The 22,440-nt window shown below is 34.7% G+C and overlaps 1 protein-coding gene across 4 annotated transcripts in view; it reads left to right on the top strand.

Moving 5' to 3' along the window:
- The window catches only part of NRXN3 (neurexin 3), a gene marked incomplete at its 5' end in the record, with an annotated part of 1,287,103 nt that overhangs the window by 1,115,104 nt on the left and 149,559 nt on the right, over positions 1 to 22,440 (top strand). For 2 of the 4 annotated variants that reach the window (XM_083375237.1, XM_083375238.1), the window contains one exon: positions 17,168 to 17,254. The exons of the other annotated variants lie outside the window; for them this stretch is intronic. In XM_083375237.1, the coding sequence (XP_083231363.1) occupies positions 17,168 to 17,254 (87 nt within the window). The remainder of the gene's footprint in view (positions 1 to 17,167; positions 17,255 to 22,440) is intronic. 4 annotated transcript variants of the gene reach the window in all.

The following is a 22,440-nucleotide window of genomic DNA, read 5'->3' as shown; positions in this document are numbered from 1 at the left end:
AATTTGCAGACAACACTAAACTGGCTGGAATAGCTGAGACCCCGGAAGATAGGTTCAAGATCCAGATGGATCTTGACAGACTTGAACACTGACCCCATCAAGCCAAATGAAATTCACTGTAAAGAAAATTAAGGTTTTATACTTACAGTAGGCAAGAAAAACAATTGTACAGGTACAGATTAGGTGAAATATGGTTCAATAGCAGTAACTGTGAGAGGGATCTTGAAGTCCTAGTGGACAGTCACTTAAATATGAGCCAGCAATGTGCTGCAGTGGCCAAAAAAGCCAGTGCAGTCCTAGGTTGCATAAACAGAGGAATAGAATCAAGATCACATGAAGTATTAGTGCCGTTTTATAAAGCCTTAGTAAGACAACACTTAGAATACTGCATCCAGTTGTCACCATATCATAAACAAGAAGTTGAGCTTCTGGAAAGACTGCAGAAAAGAGCAACAAAGATGTGTCGGGGGCTGGGGCCTAAAATATATGAAGAAGGGTTGTAACAATTGGGTTTGTCTAGTGACTCTACTCTAGTAAAAAAAGGACTAAGGATGACATGATGGCAGTGTTCTAACATTTGAGGGACTTCCATAAAGAAGAGGGGTCAACTTATTTTTCAAAGCACCAGAAGGCAAAACAAGAAACAATGGATGGAAAATAATGAAAGAGAGAAGCAACCTAGAACTAAGGAGAAATTTCCTAACAGTGAGAAAAATTAACCAGTGGAGCATTCAGAAGTTGTGGATGCTCCATCATTGGAGGCTTTTAAGGAGAGACTGGATGGCCAATTTCCTGAAATGATATAGGGTCTCCTGCTTGAGCAGGGGGTTGAACTAGAAGACCTCTAAGGTCCCTTCCAACTTTGTTATTATGTAATATTCTATAATAACAAATTTTGCCCACATTTTCTCCATTATCTTTTAGAACATCCTTTATGTAAATGAGTTTGTCCTCTTCATCTAAGCCAGATGGAAAGTCCAAAGTTAAAGGCAGCATAAGAGATAAATAGATTGATGATGGATAGATGGATGGATGGATGGATGGATGGATGGACAGACAGACAGACAGACATACAGACAGATTATATGAAGCTGAAGCAAGGGTGATTGAACTTTTACCAATGGGAGAGCATACACTGCAAAAAAAGCACCCAAATCTAGAGAGGATTATCTGTGTGTATGTTTATGAGTGTGCAAAAGGCTGAATAAGAAGACCAGAAAAATAATGACAATGAATCATGTCCTTCATCCATGCAGAGAAAGAATTAGAGAATATCACAAAATACAAAGATCTGAAAATAGATGATCTTAGATAGATAATATCAATAATAATAGTGTTATCTTGGGTGCAATTACAAAATTTCTGGAGCACCACTTGGACACCATCAGCACTGACTAAATCCCTAGCAGTTAATTGCAAAAGAAAGCTTTACTTGGAACAGCTTACATCAAACAAATACCTACCTATCTCACGTCCTTGAGAATAACTTGATAGGTGGATAGAAATCCAGTCTAAATTTCTGGCTGGCTGTGTGATCAAGCATAATAATAATGAATGATTATAGAATTATATTATAGATTATAGGTTAGAATGCAGTATTGCAGGCTAACTCTGCCGACTGCCAGCGGCTCAAGGTTGCCTCAGCCTTCCATCCTTCTGAGGTCAGTAAAATGAGGACCCAGATTGTTGGGGGCAATATGCTGACTCTGTAAACCACTTAGAAAGGGCTGCAAACCACTGTGAAGTGGTCTATAAGTCTAAGTACTATTGCTATTACTATAAACCAGCTGGAGTGATATGCGTGGTTATTATCGATACATTGGGTCCCATACCAAACAATCTTGTATGGCGCATAGAAATTCTGCATATTAGGAACATTTTCATCTGTCAATTGCAAAAATCCACACTGCGTGGATCTGCATATGTCACAACAATACATTGTGACATCCTGGATTCTTGGGAAGAACTCAGTGTATATGAAGGCAAATACCAGTAACAAACAGGCAGTTGTGACTTCACAAATTGTGATCAGTTAATTAGTAATAGTAACAATAATTTAATAATTTAATTTAATAATAACCTGGGCTGTCCTTGTCATTCAATATAAAGCAGGAATTGTTGACTAGACCCAGATGGTAACTTAGATTGAAAGAAAATTAATGATAGTGTACCGTGCTTTGTACCCAAAAAATTGATACTGATCATGTGTGTTTACCAAGAACTGAACAGATTAGAGAATTTCTACAGGTGAAACAAACTGTGGATAAAGAAAAACATGGCCTGAGTGACTACATTAAGAAAACCAAAGAACCCCAGCTGAAGGAAGTCAGTCAAAGAAATTTCTTGAAAACAACAAAAGTGGAAGCTGAATACAGAAAAGGAACAATTGAAAACCCATTTGTTAATTGAAGAGTAGAGAGGAAAGAGCTGATTAAAAAACCCACATGGAGTTGTTTAAATCAGGAGTGTTAAATAAACAAAACTGAAAGCTTTATTTTAGCGACTCCAAAGCAAATGTCCCTTAATTGCATGGAGGTGAAAATTCAACATGTAGAAAACAATAGCAAATGTCACCTTTGTGGTGAAAAGAATGAAACAATTGATCATTTAATCAGTAACTGCAGCAATTTCACAAACTGACTACGGGCATCACCATGACCAAGTTGCCAAAATTATTCATTGGAAACTTTGCCAGAGGTTTGGATTTGAATGTGGTAAAGACTACTGGGACCATCAAGTTGAGAAGGTTTTGCTAATGAGAAGTTGAGATCTTATGGGACTTTAAGATCCAAACAGACAGCCATCTTGTTCATAACATGCCTGATCTAAAACAAAGTCTGGTTCATTGATGCTGCTATTCTCAGTGATGCTAGGATTAAGGAAAAACAATTGGGAAAAAAAACTTATTATATTACATCAATTAGATATAGGAAACATGGTAGCCTTTGATATGCTACTGGATCACAACTCTCTTATCATGCTTTGTGCTGGTGGAAGTTTGTGTCCCAAAACTTTTGAAGGACCACATAGTCTCTAACATGGTCATCAGGTCAAATAAAGATGAATCCAGCTATACGTTACAAAGGAAACATATATCACTGCTATTCTGCAGGAAGTGTCTTCCAGAAGCTAATTATGATGATCGCTCAGACCAAGCACATAAGCTGAATATAGAAAAGAAACAATTGAAAACCCATTTGTTAATTGAAGAGTAGAGAATGAAAAGCTGATGAAAAAATCTATGGGGAGTTGGTTAAGATCAGGAGTGTTAAAAGTTGTCAAAAGGAAACTTTACAGCATAATCCACGGATGTCAAACTCGCCGCACCATGTGATGTGCAGCGACATATCGTGACTTTTTCACATTGCCAGAGCCAGGGTGGGTGTGGCCTCTGCATGATGCAACCAGCCCATGGGCCGGCAGAGTGACACCCCTGGCATAATCTAATGCAAACTCATCCAGGTACAAGTTCTACAGCATAAGTCTGCTTTGTTTGCAAGCAAAGTTTGTTCAAGATCGTAGCCTTAAGTGTGATGGAGGCATAATTTTGCACAATTTTGTCAAATAGTATAACCTGAAAGGTTAGGAGATACATTAACCTTGTTAAAGATGCTACCTTGTGTTTTCTGGAAAAAAAATATGTGGAGTATAATTATAGTTAAAGTTCATAAAACATTTAGGTCTAGCAGTGAAAGTTTTTATTCCACAGAGAAAGCAGGAACAAACATTTATGTATTGGCTCTCTTCAGCTCTGAAATGAGTATAAGTACTTCTAAAAACCAAGCACCTAAGATTTATAGAGTTTGTACTACAATAAATTCTAGTTTCCTTCAGATGTCTCCTTTCTTGTCTTGCTAGTGCTAGCCTCACACTTTTCTCTTTTATCTCCTTTCTCAAGAGGCTTAAATTTTAAGTTTTACAATGCAAGTCCATTTCTTATATCATTTTCCCACTTGGGAGTGCAATGGGCAGGTTACTTCTTTTCTTCATAGCTTCCTTTTTACTTTTATTTAGCATGTTATCCACTAATGCTCTCCATTCATCTCCACCCCCACCCCAATTCACAGGCAGGAGATAAATAGCCCTATATCTTACAAGCTAAATACAATTACTGCTATCAAAACCACAGACTTTCTCTCCTTGTAAATGTCTCTTGGAAGCTGATAAGCTTTTCAAGACAACCAGGGGCTTCTACTTAATCCTGAGATTAAACATAACCACCCAGAATACATCAAAAGATAATATTTAAAGGGCAGAAATGAAGGAAAAAGAGATACTCTCAACTAAGACATGAAGAAAGGACATGCACACAACTCAAGGTTATTTGTAAAAGAACTATTATCAAAATACAATTAGGGTGGAATATTATATCTGATAACATTCACATTGTCACAGATACCAAAGATGAAATTTACTAGGAAAACCTTTGGGATTAAAAAAGGGTGGAGAAGAAGAGATGATCACAGAGGTTTGTTTGGCAGCAATTGTGGGAGTCAGATCTATGAAACACATGATGAAAGACTCCAGAGTTGGCCCTATCTGTAACTTGATTAACAACTGCTTGAGGGGACAATAGGTGCGCTCTTCATATGTTCTTTAGTTACTCATCATTGAAAGACAATTCAAAGTATGCTATACAATGTGTTTTGGCATTGCAATCTCCTCTTTTGATGAGATAAAATATCTCATCAAAAGTATCACTAGTTTTGAAATAAAAGTCTACTTCTAACCCAGCCAGCCTTTGCATGCAGGATAGGTAGGGAAATCATTTCATTCTTTACCTATATTCTTTAGCAAGATAGCAAGATATCTTAGATCATTATATACATTATATACCATGATATACTTTTGAGATCTACGATAGTGCATGACCACGGAGACGTCCTCGGACAAGCGCTGGCTCTTCGGCTTTGAAACGAAGATGAGCACCGGCCCCTAGAGTTGGAAACGACTAGCACGCATGTGCAGGGGAACCTTTACCTTTACCTTTTATAGTGCATCAACCCAAAAACTAATTTCCTCAGAAATCAGTGTGATCAAGTTTTGTTTGTTAGCTAGTTAGCTAGTTTCAAAAGCAAAGCTTCACATATAGATATAGATCCTGTCTTCATGTCTGACCAATGGCTATCTGTGGACATTTCTCTCTAGGAGTGCATCTTCCTGTTATAACATTACTAGGATGCAGAAATGAAAAATCACAGCCCCACTCTTGTGGAGTAAAGAGTATAATTTATATACATGTGACAGAGAAGTCAAATGAATGAAGGCAAATGTACATGTCCTAGGATAATGTTGCAGGATCCAATCTGGGTTGGTCACCAGGACCAGAGGTTTAGTTTTCCAAGCTTTTGGAGTCATGCTGTATCCCATTTTCAAGGAACTTTTCTCTACTAGAATATGTGTTCTGGAGTATTCTATACACTGTATTTATGTACAGCCAGGTTGAGTGTGGTTTCTTATTGGTTGATTGGGGTGTTGATGGCCGACTATTAAGTTGTTGGTTGTTGTTTCCTTGTGCTGCCAAGCAATTACGCATTGTATTAAACCAAGAATTTTGGCACCTGAAGACACCTGCAGGTGTTTTCATATACACAGCTTTTTCTGTGACTAGGCAAATATATCAACTGTGGATTGTTTATGCAATATTTGCATATCCGGAACTATAACTTCTTGCATCTAAATAAACTTTAACTCAAGAGTTATAGTTGATCTATTAATTTAGTTTCTTTGATTGCAGGGAACTATCATCCTAAGTTTTGGATATTATACTTTACCTTCCAAATACACAAAAGAAGGAACAAAATGAGAATTAATGGGGGTGCAAGTACAGGCAAGTTTCTTCTCATTGTGATATTAACACCAGGATTGGAGTGCCAAATGAACACTGACAATGGATAATTGGAAATATTCAGTGCAGGTGTATTTGGAGTTTTATTCTAGAAGGAATTGCTTAAAATGGCCATCTACTTTAGTCTAATTAAACGTTATACTAAGCCAGGTTATGTTAGTGATTAGATCGGAAATCACCCCAAATCATACATTTCCATGCTAGGTTCAAACTGTTAAAAAAAATAAACAGAGATTTTGTCGTGCTTTTTTGAACTGAAAGATGAAAATATGTTTCAAAGTAATACACAAAAATCTATGCTACTGACATAGATCAAATTTAGGCTACTTCACATTCCCTTCCATATGACTTATTTAATGATAAAGGAATATCTTATGCCAATTACTATGCCCTACATAAAGTATTTATAAAAGGTATCAGTGTGAACCACAGCCCACTTTGAGTAGAAAGCTGTTAAGAGCTGATAACATTTTAAGTGTGCTCTTTGGGGAACTGGCTATATTCTTGTATGTTTACACTCCCTACTTTATGACAGCTGAATTAATGCCTGGGATATGACCTCAACTTTGAATGTTTAGCAGCTTTGTGGATTGTTTGAGATCCTTAATGTTGCTTTTCATGCTTGATGTTTGTACTGTTTAATTTTTCATATTTTACTCATTTTGTGGGATTTAAATGAATCCTCCAATGCTTCCTGGAAGTACAGCTGAAGGCAATTCTATTGCACTGCATACTTCCCTAAAGGAATCTAAAATAAATTAAAAGGCAGAGTTAAAACTGCAGCCCCGGAGACTCCTGCTTTGAAAGATGACACTTACAGCAGTGATTAAGGCATCATAAGTGGATGAAAACAAAGGTGGGTCGCAGGTTGTTACTGTGGAGTTAGTTTATGTGCATTGTCATTATAAGACTGAAAGAAAAACAAACATGTAAAAATAGCTCACCGTTAGTGATCTCTTTCCAGACTAATAGAATCAATCTGCAAAGATAGCAGATTTGTAAAGACCATAGATAGATCTCTTTCCCTCATGGATTAAAGCATTTCATTCATTTTATTCCTAATGTACTCCTAAAATTCATCTGACTGATCATTTGTGTTTCACTAGGAAGAGTTCTGAAATTTAAGTTTTCGGTCTGATAATTCTTTCCAGATTCTTTACAGGTAGAGCCTACCCATTATGATCATAAGTCATGACACCATAAACAGAATCTACCATGTGGCTGACATGCTTTTATGACCTTATTTGTGGTGGTTGTTAAGACAATGCTACTGTCATTAAGCAAACCTCTAGTGCACCATGGGATGTATTTGCCAAAAACTAGAAATAAACACCAGGTTTGGGCAAAAACGTCATGCATCATGTTCACATAATCATGGGATACTGCAAATAGCCATAAATGCACCCAGATGCCAAGGGCCTGAAATGTGGTCATGTGATCCTAAGAGAAGTCAGACATCAGAACTTTAGAACTAAATTGTAAGAACCTTTTGGGAGTCTATCATAACTTTGAATGGTCTTTAAGTGATCAGTCATAAGTTGAAATCTAACTGTATTTTTATTGGGATCAGTTATCCTAGCCATATTAGTTGTATCTAAATATAGCATGTGAAAAAATATGCAAAAATAATGCCAGATAGAAATCTAATTCTTCAAAAGTCTTTATAAGGATTTTAAAATGAAAATTTATAAATCTTAGCCCACAAATATATTATTGCAATTTTATGCCCATATGTGTTGTTTTCTTTTATGTATGTATTGTGTGTATGCATTGTTTTACCTCATTCCATTTAATAAAGCAGATAATAACATGACGGTGATGGGAGTAACTAATATACTAAAATATAATTTAATAGCAGCAATGAGATTTGCTAGGAAGCTTATAATGGCAAATATAGATTGTTTGAAATATCTAACAAAATCTAAAAACATAAATCAAAAGTAGTAAAATTGCTTAAATAAACAGCATGAGAAACCATTAACCAAAATTAATAAATCAAAAATCTAAAAAATTGTAGTCTTTTAAATATGAATATACAGAAATATTTTGGAAAATAAGATCTTTGTCAAACACTGTCCAAATTATATGTAGTAGACTCACAAAGCCTAGTTAAAATGCCAATACTAAAAGTGCCAAAAAAGCCCCTCCTTGAGGGAGATGGCTTGTCTAGAAACATGAAATATAATAGATAGATAGATAGATAGTAGAAATAACACAATACATCATTTTTGCAATATAATCAATATATGCATGTCTATACAAATGTGCATAAAACCTTACATGGATATACTGTAGCTTTATTTCTGAACTTATTAGCAATTATATTGCTGGTTCTTACCTATAAAGCCCTACATGGCTTAGGCCCGGGATATTTGCAGGACCGTCTGCTGCCAGGAACGTTTTCCCATCGCCCGGTGCGCTCACACAGAGAGGGCCTCCTCAGGGTGCTGTCAGCCAGACAATGTCAGCTGGTGACCCCCAGAGGGAGGGCCTTCTCTGTTGGGGCACCTGCTTGGTGGAATCAACTCCCCTGGGAGCTCCGGATGGTCCCAGACCTTCGGTCCTTTCACCGTGACCTTAAGACATATCTTTTCCAACAGGCCGACCTGGACTGATGATAATGGGGTTTTTAATTATGATTCTAAATGTTTTTATTGGTTTTAGTGGGACTTTGACACAATTTAATTCTTTTTTAATATTTGTATTTATTTGTATTTTATTGTTGTTAGCCGCCCTGAGTCCTTCGGGAGATAGAACAGCATACAAGTCTCATAAATAAATAAATAAATAAATAAATAAATAAATAAATAAATAAATAAATAAATAAATAAATAAATAAATAAATAATAAATATATTAATGGTGATGCATCATAACCACTCAACCTCATTAATTGTCATGAAGATAAAATAAAGAATGGGAAGAACTGTATAGTTTACACTATATTGAGCAGAAAAGATGGAACATAAGAATAAATATAATCAGGGAGAGACCATCCTTCAATGGTAAAAATAAATTAGTATACATAACTCTCATTTCTAAACAATTTGTAAAATGTGTTAATGAACATTTATACATATTTTAATGTGTACTTCTCCAACATAAATATTATTGCAATAATTAATAAACGTGATTGTAACAGATAATTGTTGTAACATATATTTTGCAAATGATTTTATCTAATTTAATAGTTTTGTGAATATTTTCCCCTAACAAGCATATTTTTAATCTACAATTATTATATGCATTTTTGAATCCATTTATAGTTTGAACATAGTCCAGAGAAATTTGCCTTCAGATATTTGAAATTAGACTTCAGATATTTGTTCAATTTATTAATGCTTTGTCATCATCTAACTCACAAAGTAATTGTGAGGTCAAAAAACAAATTGTGGGCTTTTGTAGAATAGAATGGAGCTGGAAGGGGCCTTGGAGGTCTTCAGCCCCCTGCTTGAGCAGGAGAACCTATACCTATACCATTTCAGATGAGTGACTGTCTAGTCTGTTCTTAAAAATCTCCAGTGATGGAGCGCCCATGATTTCTGAAGGCAAGCTGTTCCACTGGTTAATTGACCTCACTGTTAGGAACTTTCTCCTTAATTCTAAGTTGCTTCTCTCTTTTGGTCAGTTTCCAACCATTGTTTCTTGTCCTGCCCTGTGGTACTTTGGAGAATAGTTTGACACCCTCTTCTTTGTGGCATCCCCTCAAATACTGCTATCATGTCGCTCCTGTTTCTTCTTTTCTTTAGACTAGCCAAACCCAAGTCCTACAGCCATTCTTCATATGTTTTAATCTCCAGGCCTTTTATTGCTGTTCTCTGAACTTTTTCCAAGGTCTCAACATCTTTTTTGTAGTAGGGTGACCAAAATTGGTTGCAGTACTCCAGGTATACTTTTTCTTTGTACTTTTCAGCTCTTTGAAAGCAGTATTCTAATCTAAATAGAAAGTTTCGTTAGAGTCATTATTTTAAATTAGTAATTATCTTTAAGCATTATGATGAGATGAACTGTCAAAATCTGGTGTATATTTTGTTACAAAACCTAGAGAAGGAAAGGCTTAGAAAAGAAAAGGAAGCTACAAAGAAGATATTTACTGTTTTACTATTAACTACTTACTGTTCCTCAGACCAAGTAAAAAAATAAATAAGGATGAGTTGACTTGGTGAGAACAGGTCTAACTTTAGTTGGCTTTTTCTCCTTCTACTGCTATATCTCGTTTGCTGATTTTGTCTCCTATTCATCATATTTTTGTGTCCATTTTATCTTTGATCCAAGCCTGTGTATTGGAGTAGCTTTAATGTGAAGTCTAGCTCTTGACGATAAAGCATCACAATGGGAAGAATGAAAAACAAAGAAAAGACTTAAAGGAAATATCAGGATCAGACAGAGAGGGAAAAGGAGGTCAAGGTCATCCTACAGTAGAAGAAATGAAAGTAAGAAAAGAAAAGGAGAGCCAGAATAGCCAGTTACATAACTTTTTTTCAAGTAAGAAATACACTGAAAAAAGGACAAATGCTATAGAGGTGAAACAAATTGGAAAATGGTTTCCTGTTCAAGTGCCTTAATGACTTTTTTTTCAGTTGGAAAACTGAAGTACAAGTAGGTTATCCTAATTGGTAGTGAAAAAGTTGGAACAAAAATTTTGCAAAGGCCTATAATTTGGTGCTTCAATTTTCCTCTATGAAGAAACTTTTTAGTATTATCACAGTAAACCTGCAAATAATGTTCCAGGACCAATTGGTAAGCGTGGGCCAAATCATGATGATGTACAATGAATGAACAAGAAGCCACACCATTCAAAAACCCACTTCTGTTAAGGAGACTGTGGTAAAAAGCATTGAAGAGCCCTTTATAAATTGATGTGTTACTTTTTTTCAAAAATGTGTGTGTAGTGTGCTTCATCAGATTCTTTATGTGAAGAAAATTAATACAGTGATAGAAGCAGGTAAAAAAAAAAAGATAAAATTCCTAACGTTCTGCCCCAAGGGCTGCTATTTGGAATGAAATAATTTGTCACTAAGTGCTCTGTGGAAGAGAACTGTTTTTGCCACTTCTTTAAAGGATGAAATGAGAAATAGTGTGAATTCAGGGACAGATTGTTTCATAGTGAAGGGGCTGCCACAACAAAGATAATCATCTAAGCTCCTATTATCCCGATTTCCCAGGACTCCTCAAGGTAAGATCATGTAAGGCAGGCTGATTAGACTCAGAACAGATAGAGGTCATGAGAGCCCAAGACATTTAGGATTTTATAGATAGTGCACAGCTCCTTGAATTAGGCCTGAAAACCCAGCCACAGCCAGTGGAACTCTTGAAAATGAACTAACACCACTCAGCAATAGAGCAATGATACTGTGTTTTGTCACTGCCTGTGTGATCCTGCGATGCCCATCTAACCTTCTGATGCTTGCAAACCTTTACAAATGAATAATCTTTCAGACATTCTACATTTCAGTCCTTTCTTTTTTCTAAAAAAAGAAGTCTTTCCTGCAGCTGCCTTTAATACTGTATGTTTTTGTATTCATATTGCAGTAATACAAAGACTAGATCTGAGTTACAAAGTCTGGTTCATATGCCAGCTTTGCCATCCATTATATTTCAAATATAAGTTAAAATAATAGTTTGGGGTTTTTTTCCTTGAATGTTTGTGAAGATAAGCATGAAAGATTGTGAAGCTGACAACAGAAGTGTTATACAGAATACCAATATCAAAGATTCCAACTCATGCCATAGAAATAGGACATAAAGCTATAACAAATTACTCTAGAACTCAAGACATGATGAAAAGGAGTTAGGTTTGCTCTTGGCAAACATGTATTTCTTAAGATACATTTTTATTTGGGAAAGTACTTGTTTCAAACTCTTTGGCCTATAAGATACCTATGCCATTGAGACAGAACAAATTTTAGTTCCTGCCAAGGTAAACATTTGCTTACTCTTTAAGAGTAATAGTCAGTGATAATCCTTGTTATTCTTTAATAAATTTAATCTCTTTTTGAAGTCATGGCCCTCGTTATTTATGTATAAAATAATCTTATAGACAACTGATTAAACAGTTAAGGTGTCTTTAAAACATATTGTACTGCCTTCCTTAGGAGAAATTATTTTTCCCTCCAGTTTTCTTATTAATATTTTCAAGGATTTCACAATTATCAGACTGTCTTAATAGTCAACCTGAAAGCAAACATGGCACTGGAACCTTTATGCTACTCTGCTTTGCTGTACTATTTCATCATTACGCATATGTCCATCAAGGGGAAAAATTGACATTATCCAAACTGCTCTTTTATTTTTGTGGTTTAGAAATTCTTTTTTTGGTTTAGGAATGGATTTACGGTAATGGAACAACTTTTATTTGGATGGAAATTTGCCTGAATTTTAAGGGGAAAATGAGGAAAAAAGAAATTGTTGTTTGTATAATGAAGTCTAGCTTGTTTGGGAAATATTTAATGAAGCAACACACCAGTAAGAACCATAAAGCATAGTTACATATTTAAATTAACCAGGAAGTGTGTGTGTGTGTGTGTGTGTGTGTGTGTGTGTGTGTGTAAGCTCTGTTTCTTTTGTGTAGTTTTATAGAATGGAAGAAAGGAAGTAACACTTATTGTTTATCCTTATAAAATGCCATTTAGTTAGGATTTTTTCTATCACACACAGTGCATAGTTATATATGTATAAGTTCCTTTTTTAGAAGCATTAAGGTTGTCAAAGTAATTTTCCAAAAGAAAACCTCTGAGTGATTCTTTCTTTTTTACTATCTCTATTTTTCTGTAATTTTGCACTGATAATATAAGTAGATACAATAAGGTTTTGAAAATAAGAAATTGCAATGCTTAAATTTGCATTATCAAATGGAAAAAGCCACTGATAGTATCTTTGGCCATAAGTTGCAAAAGTAAAAAATGAAAAGTGTAGCATTTAAAAATATTATCTTCTCTCTGCTAAGAATCAGATTATGAAATATAAAATATAAATAACTGAATGCTTAACTGAATTTTTGGGCCAGTATTATGAATTTCTTTTTCTTACGTTTCCAGGTTAACTATCCAATGAATTTGTAAATTATAATTATATAGTTTTGTGTAAAGTAAAAAATGTTATTGGTTCCTGATGAGGTCTATGAGGTCTTTAATCTAAGCTGCCTCCTAAAAACAGTATAGTTTGTGGAATTTGATTTTTGTAATTTTGTAATTATAGTCCTTTTTTCACTTTATATTGCATGTGTGTAACTATAAGCAACATGTCCTTTAATTCACTCTTGTCCATGAAATATAAAGATGAATACATTCTCATGCACGTTTTTATAGTTTTGTGAATGGTTGACATAAATGAAAAAATAAATAAATAAAAAGGAATATGAAAAGATTCTAATGTTACAATTTAAAGTTTGTTGAATTTCAGAGGTCCTTCAGTTTCCCCCCTAATTTTAATGGTATCTTGCTGTGTATAAATAAAATTACTTTCATAATAAAGATATAAACTTAAATTTAAAATCAACATTTTGAAAGAGATGGTAGAGATTAGCAATTCATTTCCTGGATTTGAAGAAGACGTATTGCTTTCTGTGCAAAGTTTAATTTAATCTAAGTAATGTTAATAGGATTTTACATTTACTTGTTCATTGATCTGCTATATTTCTTTCCATTCAGGACTTTCTTTCTTCATCTTCTAGTAGCTTGTTTTTTAATCACTGATTTTTAAGTTATAGTTAATCTTAGGATTTGCAGGACCAACCCGATAGTTAGCCAGAATAAAACAGCCATCCAAAGTAATAGACATTAACAAATACAGCAATGTGACAAGATGTAGACAACAAAGAATTGATGTGTCATAAAGAATGCCTTGTAAATCCTAAATTAATTTGCTGCCTTTCCTGTGGTGGAGACAATTGTCCTATTTCAAGTGCTGAAATTAAAAAAAAGTATAGTTGCAGCAATTAGCTTCTGTACACAGAGGGATGCCATCTTCTTCTTTGCTTTATAGAATAATAGAATATATGAGCTGTAAGAGCTCTTATAGGTCAGGTTCTTAAAGCTCTTGTTCATACTAAACCATCCTTGACAGATGACCCTTCAGCATCAATATGAAAGCTTCCAAGAAGAGGTAATTCACCTCTGTTCTAATCAGTGTTCTTTTGCTTGCTAGCTCATACCACCTAATATTCAGTCCCAATTTCCTTCCTTTTGATTGTAACTAGTCTGCTCTTGTCTTGCCCTTGGATTCAACAAAGAACAGGAGCGCTCTGTCATGCACATGATGCCTTTTTAGATATCTGTAAACAACTCTTATATCTCCCCATAGTCTCCTTCTTTGCAGACTAATTCTTTAACCATTTATTATAGGATGAAGTTTCTAAAACCCTTATTATACAAGTAGAAATCCTTTGAACCTGCTTGAGCTTCTCTGTGTCACTTTTAAGTTCAGTGTTTAGAACTCGATGCTGTATTTGAAGTGCAGTCTAACCAGCCAGAGTATAATTGGAACTGTTACCTCATATAAGCTAGACCCAATAGTTTTATTAATGTGATACAGGTTCTCATTACCCATTTGAAATGTTGCAAGACATCGCTTTCTCATCATATTCAGCAAGTATTTCACTGGCACTCCCAAACCTTTTGGTTTTGCTAAAGGTGAATCTGGAAGCAGACTTTGACAGCAAAGCATAAAATACATAGAAAAATATCTGTATATAGGGCAATTAAAAAGACATGACAATATTCAATAAAGGACTGTAAATACAGGACAGAATTTCATATCCTCTCTATAGCTGGGAGGCCTTCATCTTCATGAAAGGGAGCTATAGAGAATTCCCCAGATTGTTGCAGCTAGTGTAAAATGTTTTTCCTGAATGGTTATATATAAAAGGTAAAGGTCCCCCCCCACATAGTGCTAGTCGTTTCTGAAGATTTGTCATGTTTTATACTTTTACAGAATATAGGAGATATAAATAACACAGCACCTAGAGATGGTTCAGTGATACAACTTGTCAGCAGTTTGAATGAACCTGAAACATTTGAATAATTGCCAAGGACATTTTAATTAAGATATTGTCCTTGGTTTATATCTATCTATCCTCCTTTCTAGAGATGCTGGACTATGTTGTGTATATTGTTTGTACTTCTTGCCTAATAGCTATCAGAATTTATGTGAGATAGAACCAGCCTATTCATCCTAGCTGACCTTCCATGTGTCTGGTCTTGGCAAAGCAATTCTAAAGGGGAGTTACAGCATTCTTAAGCTAAAGTGTAGAGGACATGATCAATTAAGGATGGGGCAGGGTGAGGGAAGATATAGAGACCTGTTTGTTTTTGAAAAAGCTAAAGCTTTAACTAGCCATACTGTGCACAGCCTTCTGAAAACAAGCTATTTTATATAGGAAAGTATAGAGAAAAATAAGTCACATCACTTAAAAATCTCTGCTGTTACAATCATCTTCAGCAATGCTACTACACCTTTCAATATATCCTGCTATAAAGTTATAAATTCAGCACATATCATAATATTTTTCACTGCATAGACATGCAAAACAAAACATTAAACTCTGAGATAGTGTTATTCTAGAGATCTGAGCCCAGCAGAATGAAGGTTTTGTTTCTTAGCTATAATAGTTTGCAGTGGGAAGCTGGAAACTGTATAGGTGTACATTACCGTTCATCAAAGGTACAACTCACTAGATCCACTGGACTATAATTCCATTCTGAGAATGGTAGTCCTATTATATCTGGAGATTTTAGTATTCATGTTGAGATTCTGGAGGTTACAATATCAACTGATTTGAGAGAATTCTGAGTGTTTTGTTCCCAACATATCTGAAGGGCATAAAGTTGAAGAGGTCTGTTACAAAGCAATATATTTTTGATTGCAATCTTTGAAATGTCCTGTAGTACATGGGAAGCACCAGAAAACTGGAGAAGAACTGATGTTGTTTTAGTCTTTAAAAAAGGGAAAACAGTAAAAAGAATCAGAAAACTACAGACCAATCAGTTTGATTTTAATACCTGGGAAAATCCTAGAAAGGTCATCAAGCAGTGGAATTTGCAAACATTTAGAAAGGAACAAGGTACTACTAGAAGCCAGGAGTTGTTTAAAATAGATTGTGATTGTCAAATTGTATTAATTAGAAAGAGACTTAGTAGACCAAGGGAATGGCATGAATGGATGAGAAGATAATAAAGATACTTTTTTCTGATTGGTGGGTGAACATAAAGCTTGGAGAGAGGCAGGAGTTGTGAGGAATTGCGAACACCAGAAAAAAACAGGCACAGAATTCAGAAGGATCTTGATAGATGTGAATATAGGACCATATTCAAAAATATGTAGTTTAATATAGTGTAGGGTTCTACACTTATCTGGAAAAGGAAAACAACAACTATAAAGGTCAGGATAGGTAGTACCTGATTCAGTAGAAGGTGTTAACAAAAGAGGACATCCTAGCGCACACCATAGCTTAAGTTTGAGCCAGCAGTTTTCTTCACTTGCCAAAATAACCAGTAGTGCAGTCTTGCATTTCAATAGAAGAAGAATGTTGTGACAACAAAGATAGCGAAGGTATTGCAGGCTAATCCTATGAAAAACAGTTAAAGGAATGGAGAATGTTTACCCTACTGAAGAAAAAGCTAAATGGAGGGATTATAGATATTTTCCAATATTTGAAGTCCTATCAAAAGGAAGAGGGTGTGGATTTATTACCCATGATGCCTGAGTGTAGCACAAGAATCACTGATGAGGATCTTACAGAAAGAACTCAAAATAAGAAGGCATTTCCTGATTTTTTTAAAGGAATGGAACAGCCTGCCTTCTAAGGTTGTAGGTGCAAAATTTGCCTAGGCATTTGTTTAGAAAAGTTATTTGGAAAAATTGGGCAGGAGATTGGACTCGAAGATCTCCAGGTCCTTCCAATCCCATGACTCTATGATTCTGTAATTTATGTTAGCTCCATGAAACATTTTCTATGAATGTAAGAAGAGGGCAGTGAATCGGGCATTCTCACAATTTACATCATGTAAAAGCATATGGAGGTGCAGGAAAGTGAGCCAGCATGATTCCTAATACTGATATGCTAGATTGAAAGGATTTCGATGTTAAAGGTAACTCTTCATAACAAACATGCTTGGAACATGGGAAAGTTCTTCTAGAATTCCAAGAAATGAGAGTGTGCTATTCTCTACCATTTTAAAAGAGGACTAACTACATATCTTCATGTTTGTTTAAATTCCTTCATAAATAAATGAATAAATCAAAGTAACTTAGGATGTTTTATTTTTTTAACAATTTCATTGACTTTTCAGATTGTTTTTAAGCTGTTTTTTAAACTTTAAAGGAAACACTGATACTGCGTTCCAATTGGTAAAACAGAAAATCCCCTTCAAATATAACCGACCCGTAGAGGAATGGCTGCAGGAAAAAGGTAACCATTGTTAAAACTTTCATTTTAAATCCATTTGATTCTAAACCCTCATTTTTAAAGCCTGCAAATAAATGTTTCTTAAACTTGAATCGCCTGCTGCATAAATGACTTTTAATTTTCATTATAATTTTTGTCAACTTCCACCTGCCATATGTTGATAAATCATGCTATAATACATTGCTATTAAAACCAAGTTAAAGGGACGAAATTCAATGTTTACTATAAAAAAAATCAAAGAAAAAAAGCAAGAGCTAAGACACCATTTAAAAAAACAACCAAACAGGAAAATGAAACAACATGTATTATGGCTATACAACACTGCATGAACTATTTTTAAATAATATATATAATCTACATCTATTATGTATCATCAAAGTTGTCTTAAACTTGTTTAGAAACCTAATTATTCAAACATAATTTTCAGATATCCCATTCCCTTTTAAATAATGTTACAGTTATGACCTCCCTTTTCATTTTAATGAAACAAATGTGTTTTGGGTATTTATTTCTCCAACTCTTGGATCTCATTTAAATGTTCATATAACCTCTATAGGGAAAAGTGAGAAAATGGGGGGTATTTTTCAGAATGCACCTTGCTCTAATATTGTTTACACCAGTGTTTTTCAATTTTGCAACTTTAAAATGTATGAATTTCAATTCCCAGAATTCTCTAGCCAGCCATGTTAAAGTTGCCAAAGTTGACAAATAGTCTACAAAATATAGAAAATAATGCCATGGAATTTTGCTGCATGAGGCAATGACAGATTCCTCTTTTGATCAACAGAATAGACCTGCAGATACATTTTTTATTGATGCATTAATGAGAATGCTAGTGGTGTAGCCACAGGTAATTGATTTGTATTTTAAGACTAGTTATTCTCATCCTTAGTTGTACTCTACACATATCTTATACTTACTAGGGGTAGGTCTTATTGAACTCAACTGATTTTTCTGCTGAATAAAGTTGTATGGACTGGAGCTTTTGATGCATATCTTAAACTAAACACCAAGATGAATCCACCTGCAAAAAATATACATCTATATGTATATTTATGCAGTACCATTTTCCATGTGGACATTTTGGATTGACACTATTTGTATAGTTTGTATATGTATTTTAGAAATGTAGGACAAGTATGCTTCTTTTCTGTTTAACAGTTCACAAATCCATTGATTTCCCAAAGTAATATATAGTCCTCAGAAGAAGCAATTTATACATGGTCACAAATATATTGCAATGGTTTAATGAGAATTCTACAGCTGCTCATTTCCCAGTGAAAGGTGATTGGAAATATTTCTCATGGGAGATAGTTCAAACCTCATTAAAATAAACACAGTTTACAATAAGAGTATTCTAGGGGAGGTTAACCATTTTTAAGTCCAACTATTCCATTTCAGTTAACTTAATAGTGATTTCAACCAACAGAGTCTGTCAATAGAAAATTTTTTGTACACAGATATTTTTACCTCTTTATACATTTGTTTATAGGATATCATACTGAAAGTTGTCCCTGAAGTTTTGCCAAGTGTTGAGAAATGACCTCCAGATATTGTACCAATCAGTTAAACAGGAGTCTCCAAACTCAGTAACTTTAAAACTTGTGGACTTCACTTCCCAGATTTCCTCTGCCAGTATGGCTGGCTGAGGAATTCTGAGACTTAAAAGTCCACAAGTCTCAAAGTTGCCAAGGTTGGAGATCTCTGGAGATAAACTTAACATATTTCATAATGCACATAGTTTCTGTGATCAGCCTTTTTGAATCTGGCTCTTTTGAATAAGATATTCTTATTTTGTTAAAGGAAAATTTTCTTTAAGTATCACATGCTATGTTAGAAAGCTGATTCTTTCCCCCCAGTTTGGCTATGATATAAAATAGAACATATTGGATCCAGTTTTATAATTTAGGAAATCCTGGATCAACTTTTGCTTACATTTTTAAAGTGCCTCTGCTAGACAAAAAAGAATTGGGTGACACCCAGATGGAAGTTTTAAGAATTGGTTTTGAATTTCAGATTTGTTTTCAGATTTTAATTCCAGATTTGCTTTTGATTTCACGAGCATACATTGATTAAACATGTTGTTTATTTCCCCACTGATAAGGTAACTTTTTTAATGGTTGTCTAAGCATAAAAATAACAATACATGCATTCATATTGTATATATTAATCTGTAATTATGAGAAAGATGATAAAATGTGTTAAAAGAACAGTAGCCCTTTAAATGCATAAATAAGAGAAAGATAAGGAAAAATAAAGGAACCATGGCAGAGGATAAAGGGTTTGAAGAAATTTACCCAAACAAATAAAGAGGAATATACTGAATCATTGTGAATGCATTTCAAACTGTTCAGATTGTGTCCCTAAACCAATTTGTCCTATTTTAGGAAATTTTAAATTGCTGATAGATTACCAAACATGAATGGTTTTGCTAGTTAAGACCATAGGAAAATCAAAAACATACCAGCAATTGGCCTGGATGAGAAACTTAGATTAGAGCATAATTATAAATGCTACTTTCAGTCCTAAACTGAAAACAAGGCTATCCTATATTAGAGTCTGCAAAAAGCGTGAAGTGCATTTTATTCTTCTGTTCAATCAGGTCTGCAATGACAAGTTCTTGCTGATTTCTTGGCAAGGTTTTTAAAAAATGGTTTGCCATTGCCTCCTTCCTAGGACTGAAAGAAAGTGACTGGCCCAAGGTTACCCAACTGGCTTTGTACCTAAGCTGGACTAGAACTCATGGTCTCCCAGTTTCTAGCTGAACACCTTAACCAGGGAGTTAATAACCTTCAGGGTCAGTAGTCACATTTCGTTGCTAAATTGTATTTAGTGTGACGGGTCATTAGGTACACAAATGACATTAACTATTCTGTTAGTACTATATTTTATAATTCAGGTGGCAAAATAGTAAACAGTGATTCATTAATGTGATCTGTGTTTATGAGAATAGATTTTTAAAATGTAAACATATTTAATCTAAAAAGTGGATAATTTTCTCTTGCTAATCTCAAAAAGATAAAGTCCCTTTAACACTAAAGACAACAGTGACCTTGCTTTTGTTAAACCAGTGCATGACCAATGCTGTGTTGAAGCTCATTTGCCTGAAAATCTGCTGCTATTTTGTAGTTTCCCCCCCTCTATAATTTCACTTTTTTGTTTGCTTTTTTTGTTTCTTTATTTCCTAAGCCTGAGATAAGCATGCTGAAAGATAATTACATGTCTACTGTCTTAAGAGTTCTGGAATTGATGTTTTTGCCATTGTCAGTGGTGATGGTGGTGATGATGTTGATGGTGAAGATAAGTTGATGATGTTGCTTTGTTAAAAGACAATCACACACGAGAAGCACAATCTAAAGAAAACCAGAGATCTCAAACATTTTTAGTAAGCATGGGAGTAAGATGGGCACTGATATAGAGTGTCGTAAATCATTTTGTACTATTTAGTAGGGCTGTACTAAAATAAAATAAAAAATAACTCATAAGATCTGCTTTGACTTTAGGCAGAAATAAGCACAGCATCAAGGCAATCATACATCTGCTTTTAGGCTTCCATAAGCATTGCATTAAGAATGGGCTTTTTTAATTCCATTCATTAAGGCTGCCTCATCTTTTTTCAAGTTCATATAAAAGACTGAAAAAATACATGCCATATAAGCAGAGAGGTCACATGCTTGGGTAAAGTCCGAAGCATACTCCTTCCAAACTGATTTTTGGCACATGACAGCCCCTCTATCTGGTTTATCGTAAAATGGGGTATACTATCATTTTCTATAATGTTAGAGTTTTTAAAACATGGTATTTTGATTTGATGTCATTTGGACAAGTGATAAACTACAGAGTGGGGGAAAACCATACCAGTACCAACCTGTCATTTATTCTCTCATCTACACTTTGCCAGCCCATGCAGTCATTCATTTATTTCTTAATGCATCAAGAAAGTCTTATGTCAGACAACCTCATAAAAATGATGAGTGAGAGGATAGCTAGCTATCAAAATGGAACATGATAAATTGATGGATGCCAAGACGGAAGGATTGCTCTGTCAAAGAGAGAGCACTGAGAGTAGCTGTCTGCCAGACATAATGGACCTATAGTAGAATAATTTACAATTAACACAATGGATGCCATGCCAAGAAAGTTAGGTGTCCTTGAGTCCTAGAAAAATTAATGGCACTTAAGTACATAATGAAATTCTTAAGTGATTTTTTTTAAGTGATGGAATTGTGGGGGTGGAATTAAAAGCATGTTTGCAAGGAATGCAAAATCTGTTCCTCCATTATAGGGAAGAAAGAAGTAAAGAGAACAAAATGATATTTAACAAGAAATTACAATTTAAGTGGATTAATCCTATAAATTTTCATCCAAAAAATCTATTAATTCAGTAATGCATTATTTGTATTCACATTTACTTAGGAATATGTTCCATTTAATAAACATGCATAAAAGATGTGCTCTGTCAATCAGTTAACTTCACAAATTTTATTTGTATAAAATTGAAAATTGGAATTAACTTTAATTCTCTTGCGTAGTTGGCAGTTATCTATTAATAACTGCATCTTAGCTGATAAACAAAAAGGCAATTAAAATGTATTTGGGCTTTCAAGTGTTTAAAAACAATCCAGTGTTTGTATTACTATTACTATGATACATAACTTTTCATTATACATAAGTCTTCTCCATTCTACCATCTTCTGAGTAGCTGGGGATTGTAATTCTGGAATTCCCAGGTACCATAACCAATGGAAATGCTAACTGGAAATTCTGATTATTGCATGCCCAGCACATCCAGAGGGTGCCAGATTGCAGCAAGGACATAGTCTTTATAAAAAAAACAACACACAGGGGATTCTAGTATTTCTGCCCACTGATTTCCTGTATCTGTGTGTCATGAGAGAAAGAAATAGAAGGAGAAATCACATGTTTTCATTTGATGATGCATGGAAAAGAAGCACCAATTTCTGAACTGTAAAATGAGGCGGGGGCTACTGCATGCATAATATATGCCCAAACAGCTATGCTAAATTCAGCTGCTCTGAAATACCAGACATGCTTGCTATTTCATGTTTTCCTTTTCTTTGTAGAATAGGAAACATTAAAAGGCAGTGTATAAAGATTCAGAGATTTGCTGCTACCCATTCCTGTTTCAGGAGTAAAGCCAGGACAAATAATCATTATGAACTCTGGGT

Source organism: Vipera ursinii (genome assembly GCF_947247035.1).
Source record: "Vipera ursinii genome assembly, chromosome: 1".
In the NCBI taxonomy this organism is placed as follows: Eukaryota; Metazoa; Chordata; class Lepidosauria; order Squamata; family Viperidae; genus Vipera; species Vipera ursinii.
Note: the sequence above shows the minus strand (reverse complement) of the source record. Positions and strands in the feature narration are given on the sequence as shown.